The sequence below is a fragment of the Coregonus lavaretus genome (genome assembly GCF_964263955.1).
Source record: "Coregonus lavaretus genome assembly, chromosome: 29".
Taxonomy (NCBI): domain Eukaryota; kingdom Metazoa; phylum Chordata; class Actinopteri; order Salmoniformes; family Salmonidae; genus Coregonus; species Coregonus lavaretus.
The window spans coordinates 11,815,052-11,834,796 of NC_140016.1; the positions used below are offsets into that span (position 1 = coordinate 11,815,052).

Consider the following 19,745-nt stretch of genomic DNA (forward strand, 5'->3'; position numbering starts at 1 on the left):
ATACATTACTTATTTCGTAATTACTCATATCAATTAACCGGTGATGTCTTCAAATGTTCAGGTTGAATGGGAATACGTGCTTTCTTTTCATTCCTAACTCCTAATGGTACGGTCCATGAAGATGAAGGTCCCACGTGTTGGAGAATTCTAACTTCGTAGCGCATGTGGATTTTATACAGTACATGTAAGGAACTCATACAATAATATAAACAATTTACTTGGATTTTCTAAAGTATGCTTTTTGGGAAAGAAGTACCATGGAGGCGGCTGGAGGGAATGACATTTGGCATGTACTCTGCCGAAGAAATAAGGTAAGAATACAAGTTGTAATGAGTGCATATGCTCTGAAGCCATAATAACATGCCCCTGCATGCCTTTCGCGTTTGAGTGTGTTATATTAGCTAGCTATAGTTAACTGGTTAGTGTTCACTGTTCTTGGACTGTCAGTTTGTGGTACTGCTACTATGGATATTATACTACTAGTTAACTACTAAAATATTGCATTCATTCATTGTAACATTGTCATGTCATGTTCCCATTTTTCCACAGAAAGTTGAGTGTCAAGAACATTACTAACTTCAGATTCCTGGATAATGTTGGTAATGTTGCCCCCAATGGCCTCTATGACCTGTCATTGGGCCCAGCTGATTCCAAAGAGGTGTGCTCCACCTGTATGCAAGACTTCAACAACTGCCCTGGGCACCTTGGGCACATCGAGCTACCCTTACCCGTATACAACCCACTCTTCTTTGATGTAAGTGAAGAACACAGAACACACCTATCCAATTCCTATCCCAGTAGTCATTACAAGTACATGGCCTGTTTCCAGATAAACCATGACTCGATCCGAAACACAGTTGATAGGCTACAAGTTACAGTGGGGTAAACCTTCTTTTAAAGTAATATTCTCTCTGACTTCTACTCTGGCACTAGAAACTGTACCTGCTGATCCGAGGATCATGTCTGAACTGCCACATGCTGGCCTGCCCCAGAGCAGCGATCCATCTCCTGCTGAACCAGCTGAAGCTGCTGAACGTGGGAGCTCTACAGGAGGTCTATGAGCTGGAGCATGTGCTGAACCAGGTGAGCATCACACAGACAGGAGTGGGAATATTCAATAATAATGATGTCTCTGAAATCACACTGCTATTTCTGGTAATGTATGCAAGTCTTTTGATTTCATAGTGTTTGATTCATAAAATTAAAATAAAAGTTCTGAGTTTTAATCACTCACACAACTGGTTTTGACCATTTGTCTATTGCAGTTCCTGGAAGGCAATGCCCAAGCTTCTGGGGTTGAGATCCAGGTGGTGTTGGAGGAGTACTGGGTTAATGTCAACAAACTGAAGACAGGCAGCGATCACAGCTCACCAGTAAGAGCTGATTGTGAATGTGTCATAGAAACTGAACATCACAACTCAGGCCAATGTGATAAAATGGAATGTTTTGTGTTCTCAGATCAAGCATATCTGTGAGAAGAAGAACAAGCTTGTAACAGACTTCTGGAGGGTCCAAATGAGATCCAGGAAATGCCCACACTGCAAGTAAGTATGGACCATTGTGGTCAATTACCATTTATTTCATAACAATTCTGTCCCCTGTGTGAAGCTTCACACTGATTTTTACTGTTCCCCAAATAGGAGTGGCCGATCACAAGTGCGCAGAGAGCACAACAGCAAACTGATTGTCACCTTGCCTGCGGCTATGTATAAAGATGGTGCCGTCAAGGGACCCGATGAAGGTAATGCATGCCATTCAATCTTCTGCTTCATGCATGTCCAAGATTGGTAATATGGTAGAGGACTAAAACGTGTTGAAAAGTTGACATTTCTGCAGTCCTGAATTGGAAAGTTGAATAAGTGCCCGTGGTCTCCTCTCCTTTCAGAGGATGGGATGGCTGGGAAACGTGGATACCTGACCCCCAGCACGGCACGGGATCACATCGCCAAACTATGGGATAAAGAAGGTTTCTTCCTGAAGTGCTTGTTCGCTGGAATGGAGGAGTTGGAGAGCTCACCCAATGACTTTTATCCTGACCTTTTCTTCCTGGAGCTTATGGTGGTCCCTCCATGCAGGTGAGGAAAATCTCAGAGAACAGCCTTACAATTTGTGGGTTTGTTTTGAATGTAGTTATTTGCTTCTGTTGGTTATTGATAGTGTCTGGAATTGCATCACAAAAACCTCTTAGTTGTGAAGCTTTCCAGTAACTGATGAGAGTAACCCTCTTGTTTTCCCCAGGTACCGGCCCATTAACCGTATGGGAGACCAGATGTTCACTAACGGCCAGACTGTTAACATGCAGGCAGTGATGAAGGACAGTGGAGTCATCCAGAAGCTCCTAGCACTTCTAGCAGGAGAGAAGCTGAAGGAAAAGGAGTTGGAGCTGGAGGAGGTATGTGAACCAATGGCGTGGGGTTGCATTTGCTCTTTAAACATTGTTTTGAGGGAATGAAAAGGTCAAAGGTGACACATTTGATTTTCCATGTATATATCTCATACTGTATCTTTGTTTTGATTCTCTTTTAGCCCACTAAGTCTTAAGAAATGGGGGGGGGGACATACAGAAAATTAGGGGAAAAGCAAAGTCAAGACACACAAACACGGCTCCACATTCCTATAAATATATATCTGGGTCTTTTGCATTAAATAAAGTTAACCAATTGTGTGTTAAATGTTGCCATTCCTCTGTACTCTAAATGTAAAGGTACAGGAAGCAGACCCCGCTCAGACAGACCAGGCCTTCCTGGCAGGGATCCCTGGTGCCACACTCACAGATAAACTCTACAATACCTGGATTCGGCTCCAGAGTCACGTCAACATCGTCTTTGACAGTGACATGGACAAACTGATGACGGAGAAGTACCCCGGCATTCGTCAGGTCTGTTTTCTCATGGAAATCTCTCGCCACCTGTTCCATATGTGCAGCCTTTTAGCCAAAGGGAGTGAAACATGTCAGTATACCTTCATCTTCCAACCCATACACGTTGTTGTTCATGCTGTCCCTGTTTTCTCTCTCAGATCTTAGAGAAGAAGGACGGTTTGTTCAGGAAGCACATGATGGGTAAACGTGTGGACTATGCAGCACGCTCTGTTATTTGTCCTGACATGTACATTGGGACCAATGAGATTGGAATACCCATGGTAAGAGTCATTGCCTTTGCCTGCATACTGCATGTCCATTGATAGTTGTAGCATTGTGTGAGCTCACATGATAAACTCCCATCTGTTTTGCTACAGGTGTTTGCCACCAAGCTGACTTACCCCCAACCTGTGACGCCTTGGAATGTTAAGGAGCTGCGGCAGGCAGTTCTGAACGGGCCCAATGTTCACCCTGGGGCCTCCATGGTCATTAACGAGGATGGCTCCCGCACCATCCTGAGCAGTACTAATCTCACCCAGAGAGAGGCCATTGCCAAGCAGCTCCTCACACCATGCCCTGGGCAGCACATGATGCCCATGAAGATAGTAAGGCCTATATTCCTTGATTCCTTAATTAATTTATATTGTAATCTCATATACTTTCCCTCTAAAATGACACTTAATTAAAGATGATATAACTAGTCTCCTTGCATCTCATCTTTCCATTATATTTGCCATCTATTGAGCAATGTTCATATTCTCCATAGGTGAATCGTCACATCAAGAATGGTGACGTCCTGCTCCTCAATCGGCAACCAACACTGCATCGGCCGTCCATCCAGGCTCACTGCGCCCGCATCCTGCCAGGGGAGAAAGTGTTGAGGCTTCACTACGCTAACTGTAAGGCCTACAACGCTGACTTTGATGGGGATGAGATGAATGCCCATTTCCCTCAGAGTGAACTAGGCAGGGCTGAGGCCTACACACTCGTCAGCACTGACCAGCAGTACCTTGTGCCCAAGGTGAATGTTCATTGCTCAGCCTTAGAAAATGTCTCTCTTGTGTTTGCAAACATACAAATTCCTAATTCTTGAGAGGGAATTGAATGATGTTGTATAATGTTTGATAGATAAGCTCTTGTTTGCTCACCCTCAACACCTACTGTTGCTGTACAGCCTCACTGCCTTGTCTCTGTCCCCCAGGATGGGAAGCCTCTGGCGGGTCTGATCCAGGACCACATGGTGTCAGGCACCAGGATGACCATCCGTGGCTGCTTCTTCTCCCGCGACCAGTACACTGAGCTGGTCTACCGAGGTCTGACCGACAAGGTCGGCAGGGTCAAGCTGCTGCCCCCCGCCATACTCAAACCATTCCCTCTCTGGACTGGGAAACAGGTGCAGAAGGACCTACCCCTGGGTTGAGAGGTTTAGTAGGTCATAATACATAATGCAGTATTGTACAGGTAATAACACAGGTGTTCTTTGTCATTCAGGTGGTGTCCACACTACTGCTGAACGTCATCCCAGGAAACCACATCCCTCTGAACCTGACAGGGAAGGCCAAGATCCCCAGTAAGGCCTGGATCAAGGAGCCTCCACGCCGTGTTCCAGGCTACAAGCCTGAAACCATGTGTGACTCCCAGGTCAGACTGTTCACTAGCAATACTACTCAACTTATCAATGTCAGAATGTTGCACATGTACCCACCTTGATTTGATTTATTTGATTATTAGTGTCATAGTTTGTATTTGCAGTGTGTTAATCCTATATTTTTTTACTTTGTTCAAAACACACCTCGTCAACATTTGTCTTTGACAGTAACTGTGTCTGGTCCTGCAGGTGATATTCCGTCAGGGAGAGTTGCTGGTGGGGGTGTTGGACAAGGCCCACTATGGCAGCTCAGCATACGGCCTGGTCCACTGCTGCTACGAGCTGTATGGAGGAGAGACCAGTGGCAAACTCCTCAGCTGCCTGGCTCGCCTCTTCACTGCCTACCTCCAGCTGTACCGGGGCTTCACTATGGGTAAGGCATGGGCTTCATCCCAACTGGAACCTTATTCCCTATATAGTCCACTAGGTTTGACAAAAGTAGTACATTGGGTGCCTTTTTGGACATACTAACTGGTGTTCTAGATCTATCTGAACAGACTCAGGGATCCATCACAAGGCTCTATCTCAAAATCAAAGGGTTATTTATTGAATGTATTTCAGGTGTGGAGGATATCTTGGTGAAACAAGGAGCCAACAGACAGAGAAAGCAGATCATAAAAGAGTCTGTCACGTGTGGGACTAAGGTAAAGATGCCAGTATCAATCAGTCGATCCACATGTTCCAGGAACAAATAAACAAATTGAATGACATGCATTAGTGTGGCGGTAACGGTTGTTTTCTATGGTGTACCCCAGGCCTTGCAGGCAGCCTTTAACCTGCCTGACACAGTGGAGGAGAGCGAGGCTAGGAGCCGCTGGCAGGACGCCCACCTCAACCCAGACCAGAGAGACTTCAACATGGTGGACCTCAAGTTTAAGGAGGTGGCCAACCAGGTCAACAACGACATCAACAAGGTGAGCTACATGGAGTTTGCGTTGTTTGATTTGCTCATCCTTCAGTTTTGTGAAGAGGTTACCATCAGATGGTTGTCATCCCTAACCCTAACCCTAGTGGTCCTATGTAGCACAGTTGGTAGAGCATGGCTCTTCCAATACCAGGATAGTGGGTTTGATTCCCAGGGCCACCCATACATAAAAAATGTATGCACGCGTGACTATAAGTCGCTTTGGATAAAAGCTTCTGCATATACAGTTGAAGTCGGAAGTTTACATACACTTAGTTTGGAGTCATTAAAACTTGTTTTTCAACCACTACAAATGTCTTGTTAACAAACTATAGTTTTGGCAAGTCGGTTAGGACATCAACTTTGTGCATGACACAAGTAATTTTTCCAACAATTGTTTACAGACAGATTATTTCACTTATAATTCACTGCATCACAATTCCAGTGGGTCAGAAGTTTACATACACTAAGTTGACTGTGCCTTTAAACAGCTTGGAGAATTCCAGAAAATGATGTCATGGCTTTAGAAGCTTCTGATAGGCTAATTGACATAATTTGAGTCAATTGGAGGTGTACCTGTGGATGTATTTCAAGGCCTACCTTCAAACTCAGTGCCTCTTTGCTTGACATCATGGGAAAATCAAAAGAAATCAGCCAAGACCTCAGAAAAAAAATTGTAGACCTCCACAAATCTGGTTCATCCTTGGGAGCAATTTCCAAACGCCTGAAGGTACCACGTTCATCTGTACAAACATTAGTACGCAAGTATAAACACCATGGGACCACGCAGCCGTCATACCGCTCAGGAAGGAGACGCGTTCTGTCTCCTAGAGATGAACGTACTTTGCTGCAAATCAATCCCAGAACAACAGCAAAGGACCTTGGGAAGATGCTGGAGGAAACGGGTACAAAAGTATCTATATCCACAATAAAATGAGTCCTATATCGACATAACCTGAAAGGCCGCTCAGCAAAGAAGAAGCCACTGCTCCAAAACCGCCATAAAAAAGCCAGACTACGGTTTGCAACTGCACATGGGGACAAAGATCGTACTTTTTTGAGAAATGTCCTCTGGTCTGATGAAACAAAAATAGAACTGTTTGGCCATAATGACCATCGTAATATTTGGAGGAAAAGGGGGTAGCTTGCAAGCCGAAGAACACCATCCCAACCGTGAAGCACGGGGGTGGCAGCATCATGCTGTGGAGGTGCTTTGCTGCAGGAGGGACTGGTGCACTTCACAAAATAGATGGTATCATGAGGAAGGAAAATGATGTGGATATCTTTACTAATGACAGAGTGTCTATGTATGTGGATGACTCAACACTATACATGTCAGCTACTACAGCGACTGAAATGACTGCAACACTTAACAAAGAGTTGCAGTTAGTTTGAGTAGGTGGCAAGGAATAAGGTAGTCCTAAATATTTCTAAAACTAAAAGCATTGTATTTGGGACAAATCATACTCTAAACTTCAACTAAATCTTGTAATAAATAATGTGGAAATTGAGCAAGTTGAGGTGACTAAACTGCTTGGAGTAACCCTGGATTGTAAACTGTCATGTTCAAAACATATTGATACAACAGTAGCTAAGCTGGGGAGAAGTATGTCCATAATAAAGCGCTGCTCTACCTTCTTAACAGCACTATCAACAAAGCAGGTCCTACAGGCCCTAGTTTTGTCACACCTGGATTACTGTTCAGTCGTGTGGTCAGGTGCCACAAAAAAGGACTTAGGAACATTGCAATTGGCTCAGAACAGGGCAGCACGGCTGACCCTTGGATGTACACAGAGACCTAATATTAATAATATGCATGTCAATCTCTCCTGGCTCAAAGTGGAGGAGAGATTGACTTCGTCACTACTTGTAATTTATTTATGAGAGGTATTGACATGTTGAATGCACCGAGCTGGCTGTTTGAACTACTGGCGCACAGCTCGGTCACCCATGCATACCCCACAAGACATGCCACCAGAGGTCTCTTCACAGTCCCCAAGTCCAGAACAGACTGTGGGAGGCACAGTACTACATAGAGCCATTACTACATGGAACTCTATTCCACATCAAGTATCTGATGCAAGTAGTAAAATTAGATTTTAAAAAACACCTTTATGGAACAGCGTGACTGTGAACATAGGCACAGACACATGCATGCACACGTACACATGGATTTTGTACTGTAGATATGTGGTAGTGGTGGAGTAGGGGCCTGAGGGCACACAGTGGATTGTGAAATCTGTGAATGTATTGTAATGTTTTTTAAATGGTATGAACTGCCTTAATTTTGCTAGACCCCAGGAAGTGCCTTGGCAGCAGCTAATGGGGATCTATAATAAATACAAATGGGAAAGTTGATTAGGAGAAAACACTGTTAACTGCTGTACGGTTTTGACTGATGTTATTCTCTCCTGCCAGGTGGTCATGCCCCTGGGTCTCCACTGCAGCTTCCCTGAGAACAACCTCCAGCTGATGGTGCAGTCTGGGGCTAAAGGCTCCACTGTCAATACTATGCAGGTACTCCTTTAAGGAACCAAGCAGACCATCAAACCATAAAGACACACAAGATGTACAATCAAATCAAACTTTATTTGTCAAATACACGTGTTTAGCAGATGTTATTGCGGGTGTAGCGAAATGCTTGTGCTTCTAGCTCCGACAGTGCAGTAATATCTAACAAGTAATATCTAACAATTTCACAACATATACCTAATACACACAAATCTAAGGAATGGAATTAAGAATATATACATATATGGACAAGCAATGACAGAGCGGCATGGACTAAGATACAGTAGAATAGTATAGAATACAGTATATACATATAAGATGAGTAATGCAAGATATGTAAACATTATTAAAGTGACTAGTGTTCCATTTCTTAAAGTGACCAGTGATTTCAATAGGCAGCAGCAGCCTCTAATGTGCTAGTGATGGCTATTTAACAGTCTGATGGCCTTGAGATAGAAGCTGTTTTTCATTCTCTCAGTCCCAGTTTTGATGCACCTGTACTGACCTCGCCTTCTGGATGATAGCGGGGTGAACAGGCAGTGGCTCGGGTGGTTGATGTCCTTGATGATCTTTTTGGCCTTCAATTTAGTCTCTATCATGTGTAACAATCAGAACATGATGAGTAAGTTTGTTTTAATTTTTTTTAGATCTCATGTCTGCTGGGTCAGATTGAGCTGGAGGGCCGACGTCCTCCCCTGATGCCTTCTGGGAAATCTCTGCCCTGCTTCCAGCCGTACGAAAGTTCGCCTCGCTCTGGAGGCTTTGTGTCTGGCAGGTTCCTCACAGGAATCAAGCCCCCAGTATGTGACTTATCTCTGCCCCAAGTTGTGTGCTTGATTGTTCCACTTCATAATTGAAGGTCTCTGAATGTTAATGATTCATTGTTGCAGGAGTTTTTCTTCCATTGCATGGCTGGCCGGGAGGGTCTGGTAGACACAGCTGTCAAGACCAGTCGATCGGGGTACCTTCAGAGGTGAGCTGGCATTACAGAAGTCTGAACGTTTTTACAGAAGTGTGAATGGTTACGTCTCAAATGGCACCCTATTCCCTATATCGGCTATACCCCAGGGGTATGTGCAATGCTGTCAGGGGTACGTCAAATAAAAAACAGTCCATTTAGATTTTCCAACGGGGTTATACATTTGGGTGATGTTTTTCTCTCGCCTGAGTAGCCTCGTTTCACTGCCAAATATAAAATTAAACCATCTAGTGTTCAGTGAAATAACACAATGTCAAATACAGGTAGCCTAGTCAAATAATTAACATCCAATCACATTAACCGTTACTCTCTCGCGGGAATTCCACTAACTGTCCGTATGTAGCCAAACGTAGCTGCTCCTCATTCCGTTTGCTTGAAAATTGAAAATGGTTAAAAAAAAGTACGGCCCGCGTCCATAGAGAGACATACCAGCTCTACAGGTAGTACTGCTCCTACCAGCAATACTACACCTGCACCTGTCGACAACACAAGTTCTGCTTCCACAAGCACATCCAGTGCTAGCATCAGTAATTCTACATGTGTTGCTAGCCCAGCTAGCATGGACACTGACAGTTGTGAATCTGATGCAGCCGAAGAGCTACTGCCCCCTTACCTGGGAAAGCACCGAACAACAGACAGGGACGTTGGACCATCGAAGAGGCGCAAATATGATAACTACATTGATTTGGGGTTCACTTATATTGGGAGAAGTGCCTTTCCTCAGCCAGTGTGTTATATGTGCAAAAGTACCATCTCACAACTCGATGAAACCTTCACTCTTGTGCAGACAGTTTTTTGAGCATGAATTAAGACGACTTTCGAATAGTAAGATATGTATAAAAGCAACATATACCATTAATAAGAAGGGGCTAGAAGCGTCTTAAATGGTGAGCTACCGTGCGGCTAGGATGGGCAAGCCCCATACTATTGTGGAGGACTTAATTATTCCTGCTGCCGCGGATATGGCTGGGGGAAAGGCCCAAAAAACTATACAGACAATGCCTTCATCAAACAACACTGTTTCACGACGCATCAGTGACATGGCAGGAGATGTTTTGAAACAATTACTGCTTTGCATACAAGCCAGTGAATTCTATGCTTTACAGCTTGCTTTACAGCATCCCCCTTTTGACACATGTTTTGCCCATGTGCCAATATTACCACCTACCTAAACAATCACTTAGGTAATATTGGTAATTTATCATCCAATTGCCATCCCTTACTTTTTTTTATTTTTTTGAGACTTTCCCTTGCTTCTTTATTGCTCCTCCCACTTCCTTTGTCTTTTATGGTGGCTAAATTTGACTTTCATTCAGTTCAGAACCAATAGTAATCCAATCAATCAATCCCTTATCTTGTAAAAACACTCATGTTTAGTTCAAACTCTGTTCTACCCCGGCTCTCCCGGGCTTGACCTGAAGACTGATGGTTGGTCATGACAGGTCCATATTTAAATCTTTCAAACCTAACACAAACCCCCTAAATTTAACATAACAACCCTTTATAACCATCATACTAGGTGTGTTGTTTTTTTATTTGAAAAACCCAATTTGAAAAACAACAACCACAAATAGCAAGGCCCCACTTAATTTGGTAGCTCACTTTTACGACCTAAATACTGCCTAACTTCACTACTGCTCCCCCTAGCCCTGGGCAACATTCCAATGAGATAAGCTAATCTCTTTCTCCTGGTTATACATTTTGTTAACCTTCAATTACCATCAGTAATCTAAAGATGGTAGTACACACAAAACATGATACAGATATCCCCAGTCCTAACCCATCAATAATTGTTTGTATCAATCTAATTCCTCATAACTAATCCATAAAACCACTCAAAATTCCTCGAGTATACAATTATTATTTAATTGATTACCCTAAATCTGCTACATGTGTTCTCATCTCAAATGATCCATTATCAATTATTTGATCAACCCCCTAGGAAAATATGTCCCCCCTGTAAATGCCATATTTCATTTTTTAGCCAATACAATCACGGTTACATCAAATGTTCCCTCCTTTGGCCATTTAGTTACTATCTTTCTGGTCCTTTTTCTCATTTGTTAGAGATATTACCAATATCTTCACTATTTTCTGGGAACCTTCATGATTGCTACTGGTGATCCTGCCAGCTCTACTTCTGGTGTGGTCTAATGTCTATATTATTCCTGTTGTCTTTTTCAGCTAAATGTTTTATATCCCTCAGTTAATGGTATTTTCTCCCTAATATATCTTCATACTCTTCTCCTTTCCCTAAATTAGATTTAATCCCTTGCCTTTCCTCTACTATCCTTCTATCATTACTGGATCAATGATAATAACTGTAATAACTATTAATAATAATTGTAATAACTATTTCACATTAAATTGTGCCTTTTTCTGATAGTTATAATTGTAGCCTATTGCATTACTTTAGTTTAAAATATAAGTTTGTTTATTTAACAAATCTAGAACCCACTATAGGTTGGTGCTATTCCCTCAGCATAATAGCTAAAGCTACTTGCATCCCCTGGTCCCCGTAACGAAAATAAATTATCGTTCTAGAATTCACCAACTATTTGCATACACCACTGGTGTTAAGCAACCTATCGAATAAAGTAATAACAATTAGAATTTATCAAAGCACTGCCTTCCAGTCAAGTATTTAGACCTCTACTTGAAATCTTACAGCTCAATCTAACTAGCTGGACTGTCTCTATTTTTTTTTTTCCCGCTAACCAGAGCCATAAATTATTCTCCTTTGTCCTCAACTCAATTTTCACAGCTCTATCGCCATTTCAGTTCGCTATTCAATTTCTTTTACTGTTCTCTCTGATTAGGCCCTAATTAATAAAACAAATACTTGCTATCGTTGATAAGCATACATTTAATGATATTCCTATCATTTGAACTATCTCTCACCCCTCCCCTTGCTCCTTCCTACACAACGGGGGAGGCGCGGGGACCTTGTAACATATTTTCATAGACCTTTCTAGAATACTTCTACTTAAGCTATCTAATTCAACCTTTCACATTTCTCAATCCACGTAGTAATCTAGGTCTATAGCCCCAATGAGAAAGCTTTACCCACTGTCCCTACCTGGGTTCGAACCAGGGACCCTCTACATACATTGCCAGTCACCCCACACATTCCGCGATGCTTTCAAAGTAAATACTTCCAGTTCATAGAGCAAGTGACGTCACCAAATTAAAACTGCACTAGCTCTCACCTCATTCTAAGGCTGCTGGGGCCTCTTTCATTCCCCGCCAATAGATTAGGTAAGGCTATCAGTGGGTACTGGCCCCCTCCTACTCTCTCTCTCTCTCTCACTGCTTCTTTAAATTTACCCCTACGCGGTTCTCCCTCCTCTTTCCACTCCCAACAGGTTTTGTCTGTTTTTCGTTTTAACGTAATATTCGTCCATTATTTAAAGTACGTTAGTCTATTTATTTAAATCAAATTATTCCCACCTAATTAGTTAAAGTCGGTGCATATTTATATTTCAACGATAAACCAAATTATTTCAGTCTAATTATTTAACCAGTATTTTGCAGGGTCAAACATCAAACGTTAAATTAAATAATAAACCAAATTGCTTCAACTTAATTATTTAAAACCAGTATTATGCTATGTCAAACATCAAACGTTACAGTTCAGTTATATCAGTTCAAACATTTCAGTTTAGTCATACTAGTTATTCATTATTTTTACCTTTTATATTGTCAAATTCAACCTCACCTACTATCCTCCTCCCTATCAAAAAAATACTCAGCTGAACCTAGCCGTACCCTCGTAGTTACGGACCTTGCCAGTCGCTAGTATTTATCTAAAATTTCCCGAACCTAGCCGTACCCTCGTAGTTACGGACCTTGCCGGTGTAATTCTTCGAACCTAGCCGTTACGGACCTTGCCGGTAGAACAATACTCTATGGTACCATGGTTTAACATCACATTCACCACAGGTTTGCATGTCACAATATGGTGCTTATCTACTCATAATAATTAGTATAATAATTCATAATTTAGTTCACTTACATCAAACGGGTGTTTCACAAAATTAATTTGGATAAAGCCAATGTGCAGAACTTTAGTTATATAACAATAGGTGTCTGCTTACCTGTTTTTAGTAGTCCGGACTCTTTGTGAAACATACCGTCCAATGACAGAGATGTCCAATGGGCCGGACAATACCCAGCGAAGTCCCTCTACCAGATCACGTCGGTGGTCACCAATTGTTAAGTTGCGTCAATTCAAATCTGGTATTGGAACAAAAAGAGGTCAATACACGTCTTCTAAAATAGACTAGTATTTTAATTAATGCAAAACACTTCAATGGTAAATATGATGTTCGTATATACGGGTCCACTGAAACACCACGCAGGGCAGTCAGAGAACTAACTGTCCCAACCCAAAGTTATTATTTTAATACTCTGACAGAGATAGTTCCTGCTCCAAGCAGGAACTATCAGAGTAGAGGCTGGGCGTGGTTTAGACTTACCCAGCCTATCGTAGGCGCACAGGCTGGTCCCAGCCCCTTGGCGCTACACTGTTGCCAGGCATTAGTTGTTATCTTTACCAAGTCAGCAACCTCAGACATAGTTTCCTTCTTCATGTTGCAGTACTTTGTCCTTGAGCGGTTTAACAAAGAGGCAGTGTTTGTGAGTGAGTCACAAGCCTATCTCAGCCTACCCCCTAACAGTTCCCCACATTAATCACAGCTTGTTATATTAAACAATCTATATCAGTACAGTACAAACCTATTATGTTTTATCATTAATGCTTTCTTATTAAGCTAGGCATCACATCTAGTTATAAGAAAATAGATCCCCACAAGCTGGAAGAGTCAACAGACGTGGCGGGCCTGGCACAGCTCCTGGTATATGTCCGTAACGTTTATGGGGGGTCAATTAAGGAAGACATCCTCTTCTATAAACCACTGGAAACCAGGACAACAGGAGAGGATATTTTTAAAGTACTGGACAGCTTTGTGACATCAAATGGACTTTGGTGGTCAAGATGTGTTAGTATCTGTACTGATGGCGCAAAAGCCATGACAGGGAGATGTAGTGGAGTGGTAACGCGACTGCAAGCAGTTGCTCCCGACGCCACTTGGGTACACTGCAGCATCCACCGAGAGGCACTTGCTGCCAAGGGAATGCCTGACAGCTTGAAAGAGGATTTGGACACTACAGTGAAAATGGTTAACTTTGTTAAAGCAAGGCCCCTGAACTCTCGTGTATTTTCTGCATTATGCAATGATATGAGCAGCGACCATGTAATGATTTTACAACATACAGAAGTGCGCTGGTTATCAAGGGGCAAAGTATTGACACATTAAAGTTTTCTTTACTGACCATAATTTTCATTTGTCTGACCGCTTGCAAGATGACGAGTTTTCTTACACGAATGGCCTATCTGGGTGATCTTTTTTCTCGCCTGAATGATCGGTATTTAGGATTACAGGGACTCCGCAACTATATTCAATGTGCGGTACAAAATTGAGGCTATGATTAAGAAGTTGGAGCTCTTCTCTTTTTTTGCATTTACAAGGACAACACACAGGTCTTTCATTTTACATTTTAGTCATTTAGCAGACGCTCTTATCCAGAGCGACTTACAGTTAGTGAGTGCATACATTTTCATACTGGCCCCCCGTGGGAATCGAACCCACAACCCTGGCGTTGCAAACGCCATGCTCTACCAACTGAGCTACACGGGACTACTTTACATCATTGTATGATTTTTTTGTGACAATGTCCAATGTGATATAGCGAAGCACATGAGTGAGCTGGGTGCGCAATTACGCAGCTACTTTCCCGAAACGGACGACACAAACAACTGGATTCGTTATCCCTTTCATGCCCTGCTTTCAGTCCACTTACCGATATCTGAACAAGAGAGCCTCATCGAAATTGCAACAAGCGGTTCTGTGAACATTTTATTTAATCAGAAGCCACTGCCAGATTTCTGGATAGGGCTGCACTCAGAGTATCCTGCCTTGGCAAATCACGCTGTTAAGACACTGATGCCCTTTGCAACCACGTACCTATGTGAGAGTGGATTCTCGGCCCTCACTAGCATGAAGGCTAAATACAGGCACAGACTGTGTGGAAAATGATTTAAGACTGAGACTCCCTCCAATACGACCCAACATTGCAGAGTTATGTGCACCCTTTCAAGCACACCCTTCTCATTAACCTGTGGTGAGTTATTCACCATTTTCGATGAACAAATAAGGTTTTATATGTAAGATGGCTAAATAAAGAGCAAAATCTTTATTATTTTTATTATTATTATGATTATATTTGTATTTGTGACCTGGTCCTATAAGATCTCTTTTGTCTCTTCCCATGAGCCGGGTTGTGACACAAACTCACACTCATTCTTATGTTTAATAAATTTATCGTATAGTGTGTGTGTGTGGCAGGCTTACAATGATGGCAAAAAACAACATTTGAGAGTGCGCTGACCCTGGTGCTAGAGGGGTTACGCAGCTGGAGGTTGAATGTTTGAAGGGTACGGGACTATAAAAAGTTTGGGTACCACTGCACTATATAGTAAACAGCTTTTGACCACAGCCCTATGGGATTGTGGGATTCACACAATATTGTAATTTCCCCCTTTCTAAACTGACTCATTGTGGTTCCAGATGTGTGATCAAACACCTGGAGGGCCTGGTGGTTCAGTATGACCTGACTGTGAGGGACAGTGACGGCAGCGTGGTCCAGTTTCTCTATGGAGAGGATGGCCTTGATGTCCCCAAGACACAGTTCCTCCAGCAAAGACAGTTCCCCTTCATACAGGACAACTATGAGGTAGGAACTGGCGCTGCCCTCTCACAAGCTGCTCAAGTCAACTGATCCGGTTTTCTAAAGTGTTTATTGAGACTGAAAGCAGGTCTTCATTTCAAGACCGTGCATGGCAAACATTGCAAGGATTACTTTTTGCAGCACCCATTTAGAATTTCCCCTTACTCGCAGGTCATCAGAAAGTCCAAGTGCTTGGATGAGGTCCTGGCCAAACTGGACCCGCAGGCTGCCACCAACCATTTCAAAGCCATCAGGAGGTGGAAAGCCAAGAGGGAGCATCTTTCTCCCAGGGAGGGGGCCTTCCTGCTCTTCTCCCAGAAGAAACTCAAGAATGCAGAGCGCCAGGCTCTAGAGAACCTGGCCAACGGCAGGGACACTGCCACCCTGAAGGTAATGTATTGTACCTCTGCTGCAACACCGCACTTTTATTAGATGAAGTATCCCTCCACAACTATATACCAATTTATTTTGAGTTTGGGGTGTATTATTTATTCTACTTTTTCAATGTGACATATCAAACTCTGTGGTTGTTTCCGTTCTGTTAAACTTTCTAATATGTTATCTTCCCATGTTTCTTAGCTGGTGGATAGATGGAGTTCTCTAGACCAGGACAGCAGATCTAAGTACCTGAAGAAGACTTCACACTGTCCTGAGCCCTGCCTGAGCCTGTTCAGGCCTGACATCTCATTTGGGTCAGTGTCAGAGACGTTTGACAGCATTGTGGAGTCCTACCTAAAGGACATCCAAGTCAAGCAGTTACCCGAGGGAAGCTCGAAGGACCTTGATGCACAAAGGTGAGATTTCAATCCATATCGTCTATATTGCATACAGTATTTACCTAAATAAGTCTTCCAAAAATGACAAACTTTGGATGTAGAAACTAAGATTGGGCTGTTGTACATCATTTTAGAAGCCATTGTAGCTACTGTGTTTTCTACTGAGTGCTTAGGTTATGTCATGGTCTCCACTCTGTCTCTGCAGACTGAAGCATCTGCTGCAGCTGAAGTGGCAGCGAGCCCTGTGTGACCCAGGGGAGGCGGTGGGTCTGCTGGCTGCTCAGAGCATCGGAGAGCCCTCCACCCAGATGACCCTCAACACCTTCCACTTTGCCGGCAGGGGGGAGATGAACGTTACCCTTGGTATCCCAAGGTACAGTATGGTCTCCCCTGGAATATAACGGTGCAATGACTCTTTGCCAGAATAAAATGTCCAAACTCTGGCCGTTAGTGACTGAATATTGTCTCCGTCACCCACAGGCTTAGAGAAATATTGATGATTGCAAGTTCCAGCATCAAGACTCCGATGATGAGTATTCCTGTGTTGAACACTAAAAAAGCCATCAAGCGGGTGAAGACACTGAGGAAGAAGCTCACTCGCGTGTGTCTAGCAGAGGTGATTACATTGGCACTGTTTATGAACCATTACATTCCAAAGTAATTAAATCGTTATTACCACAGAAATATAATACATTTTTCTATGGTTATCACTCCATCCTTGTTTTTCAATTAATTGTGAGTGAGTCATTGTTCTGTCCATTGTTGTTCAAAGGTGTTGCACAAAGTGGATGTCCTGGAGACACTCAGATTGGAGGCCAAACGACAGAAGGAGCGCATCTTCAAGATCACCTTTCGCTTTCTTTCCCCAGAGCGCTACCAGGAAGACAAGATGCTGACTCCCCAACAAATCCTCCACTACATGGAGAACAGGTGAGCTATTATAACCAGCACTGGTCCCACACATTCTTCTGCCAGCACAACCTGTGTGTGTGAATCAGATCACGGTTACTAGTCCCACAAATGTACTTCTGTGTTGTTGGTCTGAACCAATGTAAGGCATTCTTTGCTACCTTTGTCTTTTCCAGGTTCTTCCGCCTACTACTGGAGGCCATTAAGAAGCGCAATACCAAGCTTGGCTCTATCAACGCTGTGGAAACACGCAAGGCTACAGTTAGAGATAATGACCAGGATGTAGGGGACTCTTCAGCTAGACAGGTGTGTGTTAAACAAGCATGGACTTTTCCCTATTCATCTGTTCCTTTCAGCCATTGCTTTACATTTGGATTTACAGGCTGGACTTAATCATTACCAAAGTGACTATTGTTTCTTAAATGTAGAATTATGCAACTTTTATCCCCATTTCATTTGTGTAATTATTTTCTTTGTTGTAGGAGAGTGGAGAAGGGGATGGGGAGGAGGAGAGCAGGATTGTGGACGACGTGGGGAATGAGGGAGACGCTGACGCCTCGGATGCGAAAAGGAGAGGGAATCAGGAGGAGGAAGTGGATTATGAGAGTGAGGAGGGAGAGGAGGCTGAGGAGGTTGAGGACCTGGTGGAGGAAAGCGAGGAGCAGGCAGAGGAGAACTCTGAAGAGGTTCCCGGTGACCTGGGCACTGCAGAGCCTGGTGGTGCTGGGGCAAAGAAGAGGCCAAAGCCGAAAAGCACACCCACACAGGACAGCATGAGGGTCAACACTGTGCTGGAGACTAGCTCCAGCATCGAGGACTACTCCTACGACAGCCAGCAGGGTCTCTGGTGTGAGGTATTTACCCCCAGTCTGTGCCCTTCTGTCTGATTTTGGAATATTACTTTCTGGGTTTAAGATACTAAAATACTTATTTCAGCCAATGGTCCACATTGTTCCTTGCGAAACCAAGTATTTTACTTGAATATAAATGTTTTGAATGTGGACTGAGTGGAGTTTTGCATTTCTCTGTTTGCTGTCAGGTTACGCTCGTCCTGCCTGTCAGCAAGGTGCACTTTGACCTGACGTCACTGGTGGTGGCCTTGGCCCAGAATGCAGTGGTGATGGAGACTAAGGGCATCACCAGATGTCTGCTCGGTGAGGTCACTAAGAAAGATGGCTCCAAGGAGCTGGAGCTCAAAACTGAGGGCATCAACATGCACGAGCTGTTTAACCACAGTGAAGTGAGTGATAATCCACCAACTTGTACTTGTACAGTAAAAACATAATTTCTTCATGTGGGTATCTTTGCTTATACATTCTATGCTATACTGTTTTGATCTCAGATTCTTGACTTGAATCGGCTGTACTCCAATGAGGTCCACGCCATGGCAAACACGTACGGCATTGAGGTGGCCCTGAGAGTCATTGAGAAGGAAATCAAAGATGTCTTCGCTGTCTACGGTACAAACAGGCTCACAACTTCTTTAGGGATCTACTCATTTCCCATCAACAGGCTCTGGAGAGCTGTGTGATCTCCTCTCTAAGAGTTGCTCTGCTCTGCTCTCCTCTCCTGTGCAGGTATTGAGGTGGACCCCAGGCACTTATCCTTGGTGGCAGACTACATGTGTTTTGAGGGCGTGTACAAACCTCTCAACCGCTTCGCCATCCAGTCCAACCCCTCTCCACTGCAACAGATGACCTTCGAGACAAGCTACAAGTTCCTGAAGCAGGCCACTATGCTGGGTAGGCAGCATTACACAACACATCGTCCTCTGTAGCTCAATTGGTAGAGCATGGCGCTTGTAATGCCAGGGTAGTGGGTTCGATCCCCGGGACCACCCATACGTAAAAATGTATGCACACATGACTGTAAGTCGCTTTGGATAAAAGCGTCTGCTAAATGGCATATTATTATTATTATTATTATTATTATTATTACATCTGTAGGCTGTACACATAATACAACAGTAGACATGATACAACAAGTAATACATAAATATTACATCATAAAACAAATAGAGCAATGCTTGGTCTGCCCTGCATCAGTTGTTGGTTTAACAATGTGTCTGGTCTTTGCTCTCTCAACAGGCACCCATGATAAGTTGGTCTCTCCCTCAGCTTGCTTAGTGGTGGGTAAGGTTGTAAAAGGAGGGACCGGGATCTTTGATCTCAAGCAGCCATTGCAATAAATGTTGTTAAATGCATCAGGCACCCATAGCCACCATATCTAGACATTTAAAAGGAATGAAGTGAACACACCAGTTCACTGCAAGTGCCATTGTTATGATAATGAGGAAAGGGACCGTTTTTTGATTTAGTGTATGTTGTCTTATATTTGACTATTAAATATGTATTGAAGTGGTTGGTTAT

At 43.3% G+C, this 19,745-nt stretch overlaps 1 protein-coding gene across 1 annotated transcript; it reads left to right on the top strand.

The window, feature by feature from the left end:
- The first annotated feature begins 146 nt into the window (after nucleotides 1-146).
- Nucleotides 147-19,739, top strand: polr1a (RNA polymerase I subunit A). Its single transcript, XM_084147342.1, has 32 exons — nucleotides 147-311; nucleotides 550-754; nucleotides 934-1,083; nucleotides 1,266-1,373; nucleotides 1,459-1,544; nucleotides 1,641-1,741; nucleotides 1,886-2,075; nucleotides 2,239-2,392; nucleotides 2,705-2,878; nucleotides 3,019-3,141; nucleotides 3,238-3,465; nucleotides 3,627-3,881; nucleotides 4,062-4,253; nucleotides 4,352-4,501; nucleotides 4,698-4,881; nucleotides 5,070-5,152; nucleotides 5,264-5,422; nucleotides 7,831-7,929; nucleotides 8,571-8,723; nucleotides 8,814-8,896; nucleotides 15,532-15,697; nucleotides 15,863-16,081; nucleotides 16,271-16,485; nucleotides 16,673-16,840; nucleotides 16,948-17,083; nucleotides 17,240-17,397; nucleotides 17,553-17,682; nucleotides 17,859-18,230; nucleotides 18,416-18,616; nucleotides 18,719-18,836; nucleotides 18,954-19,118; nucleotides 19,464-19,739. Exons 1-32 carry the CDS (start codon nucleotides 235-237, stop codon nucleotides 19,562-19,564), a joined length of 5,103 nt encoding a protein of 1,700 aa, XP_084003468.1. The 5' UTR covers nucleotides 147-234; the 3' UTR covers nucleotides 19,565-19,739.
- The last annotated feature ends 6 nt before the right edge of the window (nucleotides 19,740-19,745 follow it).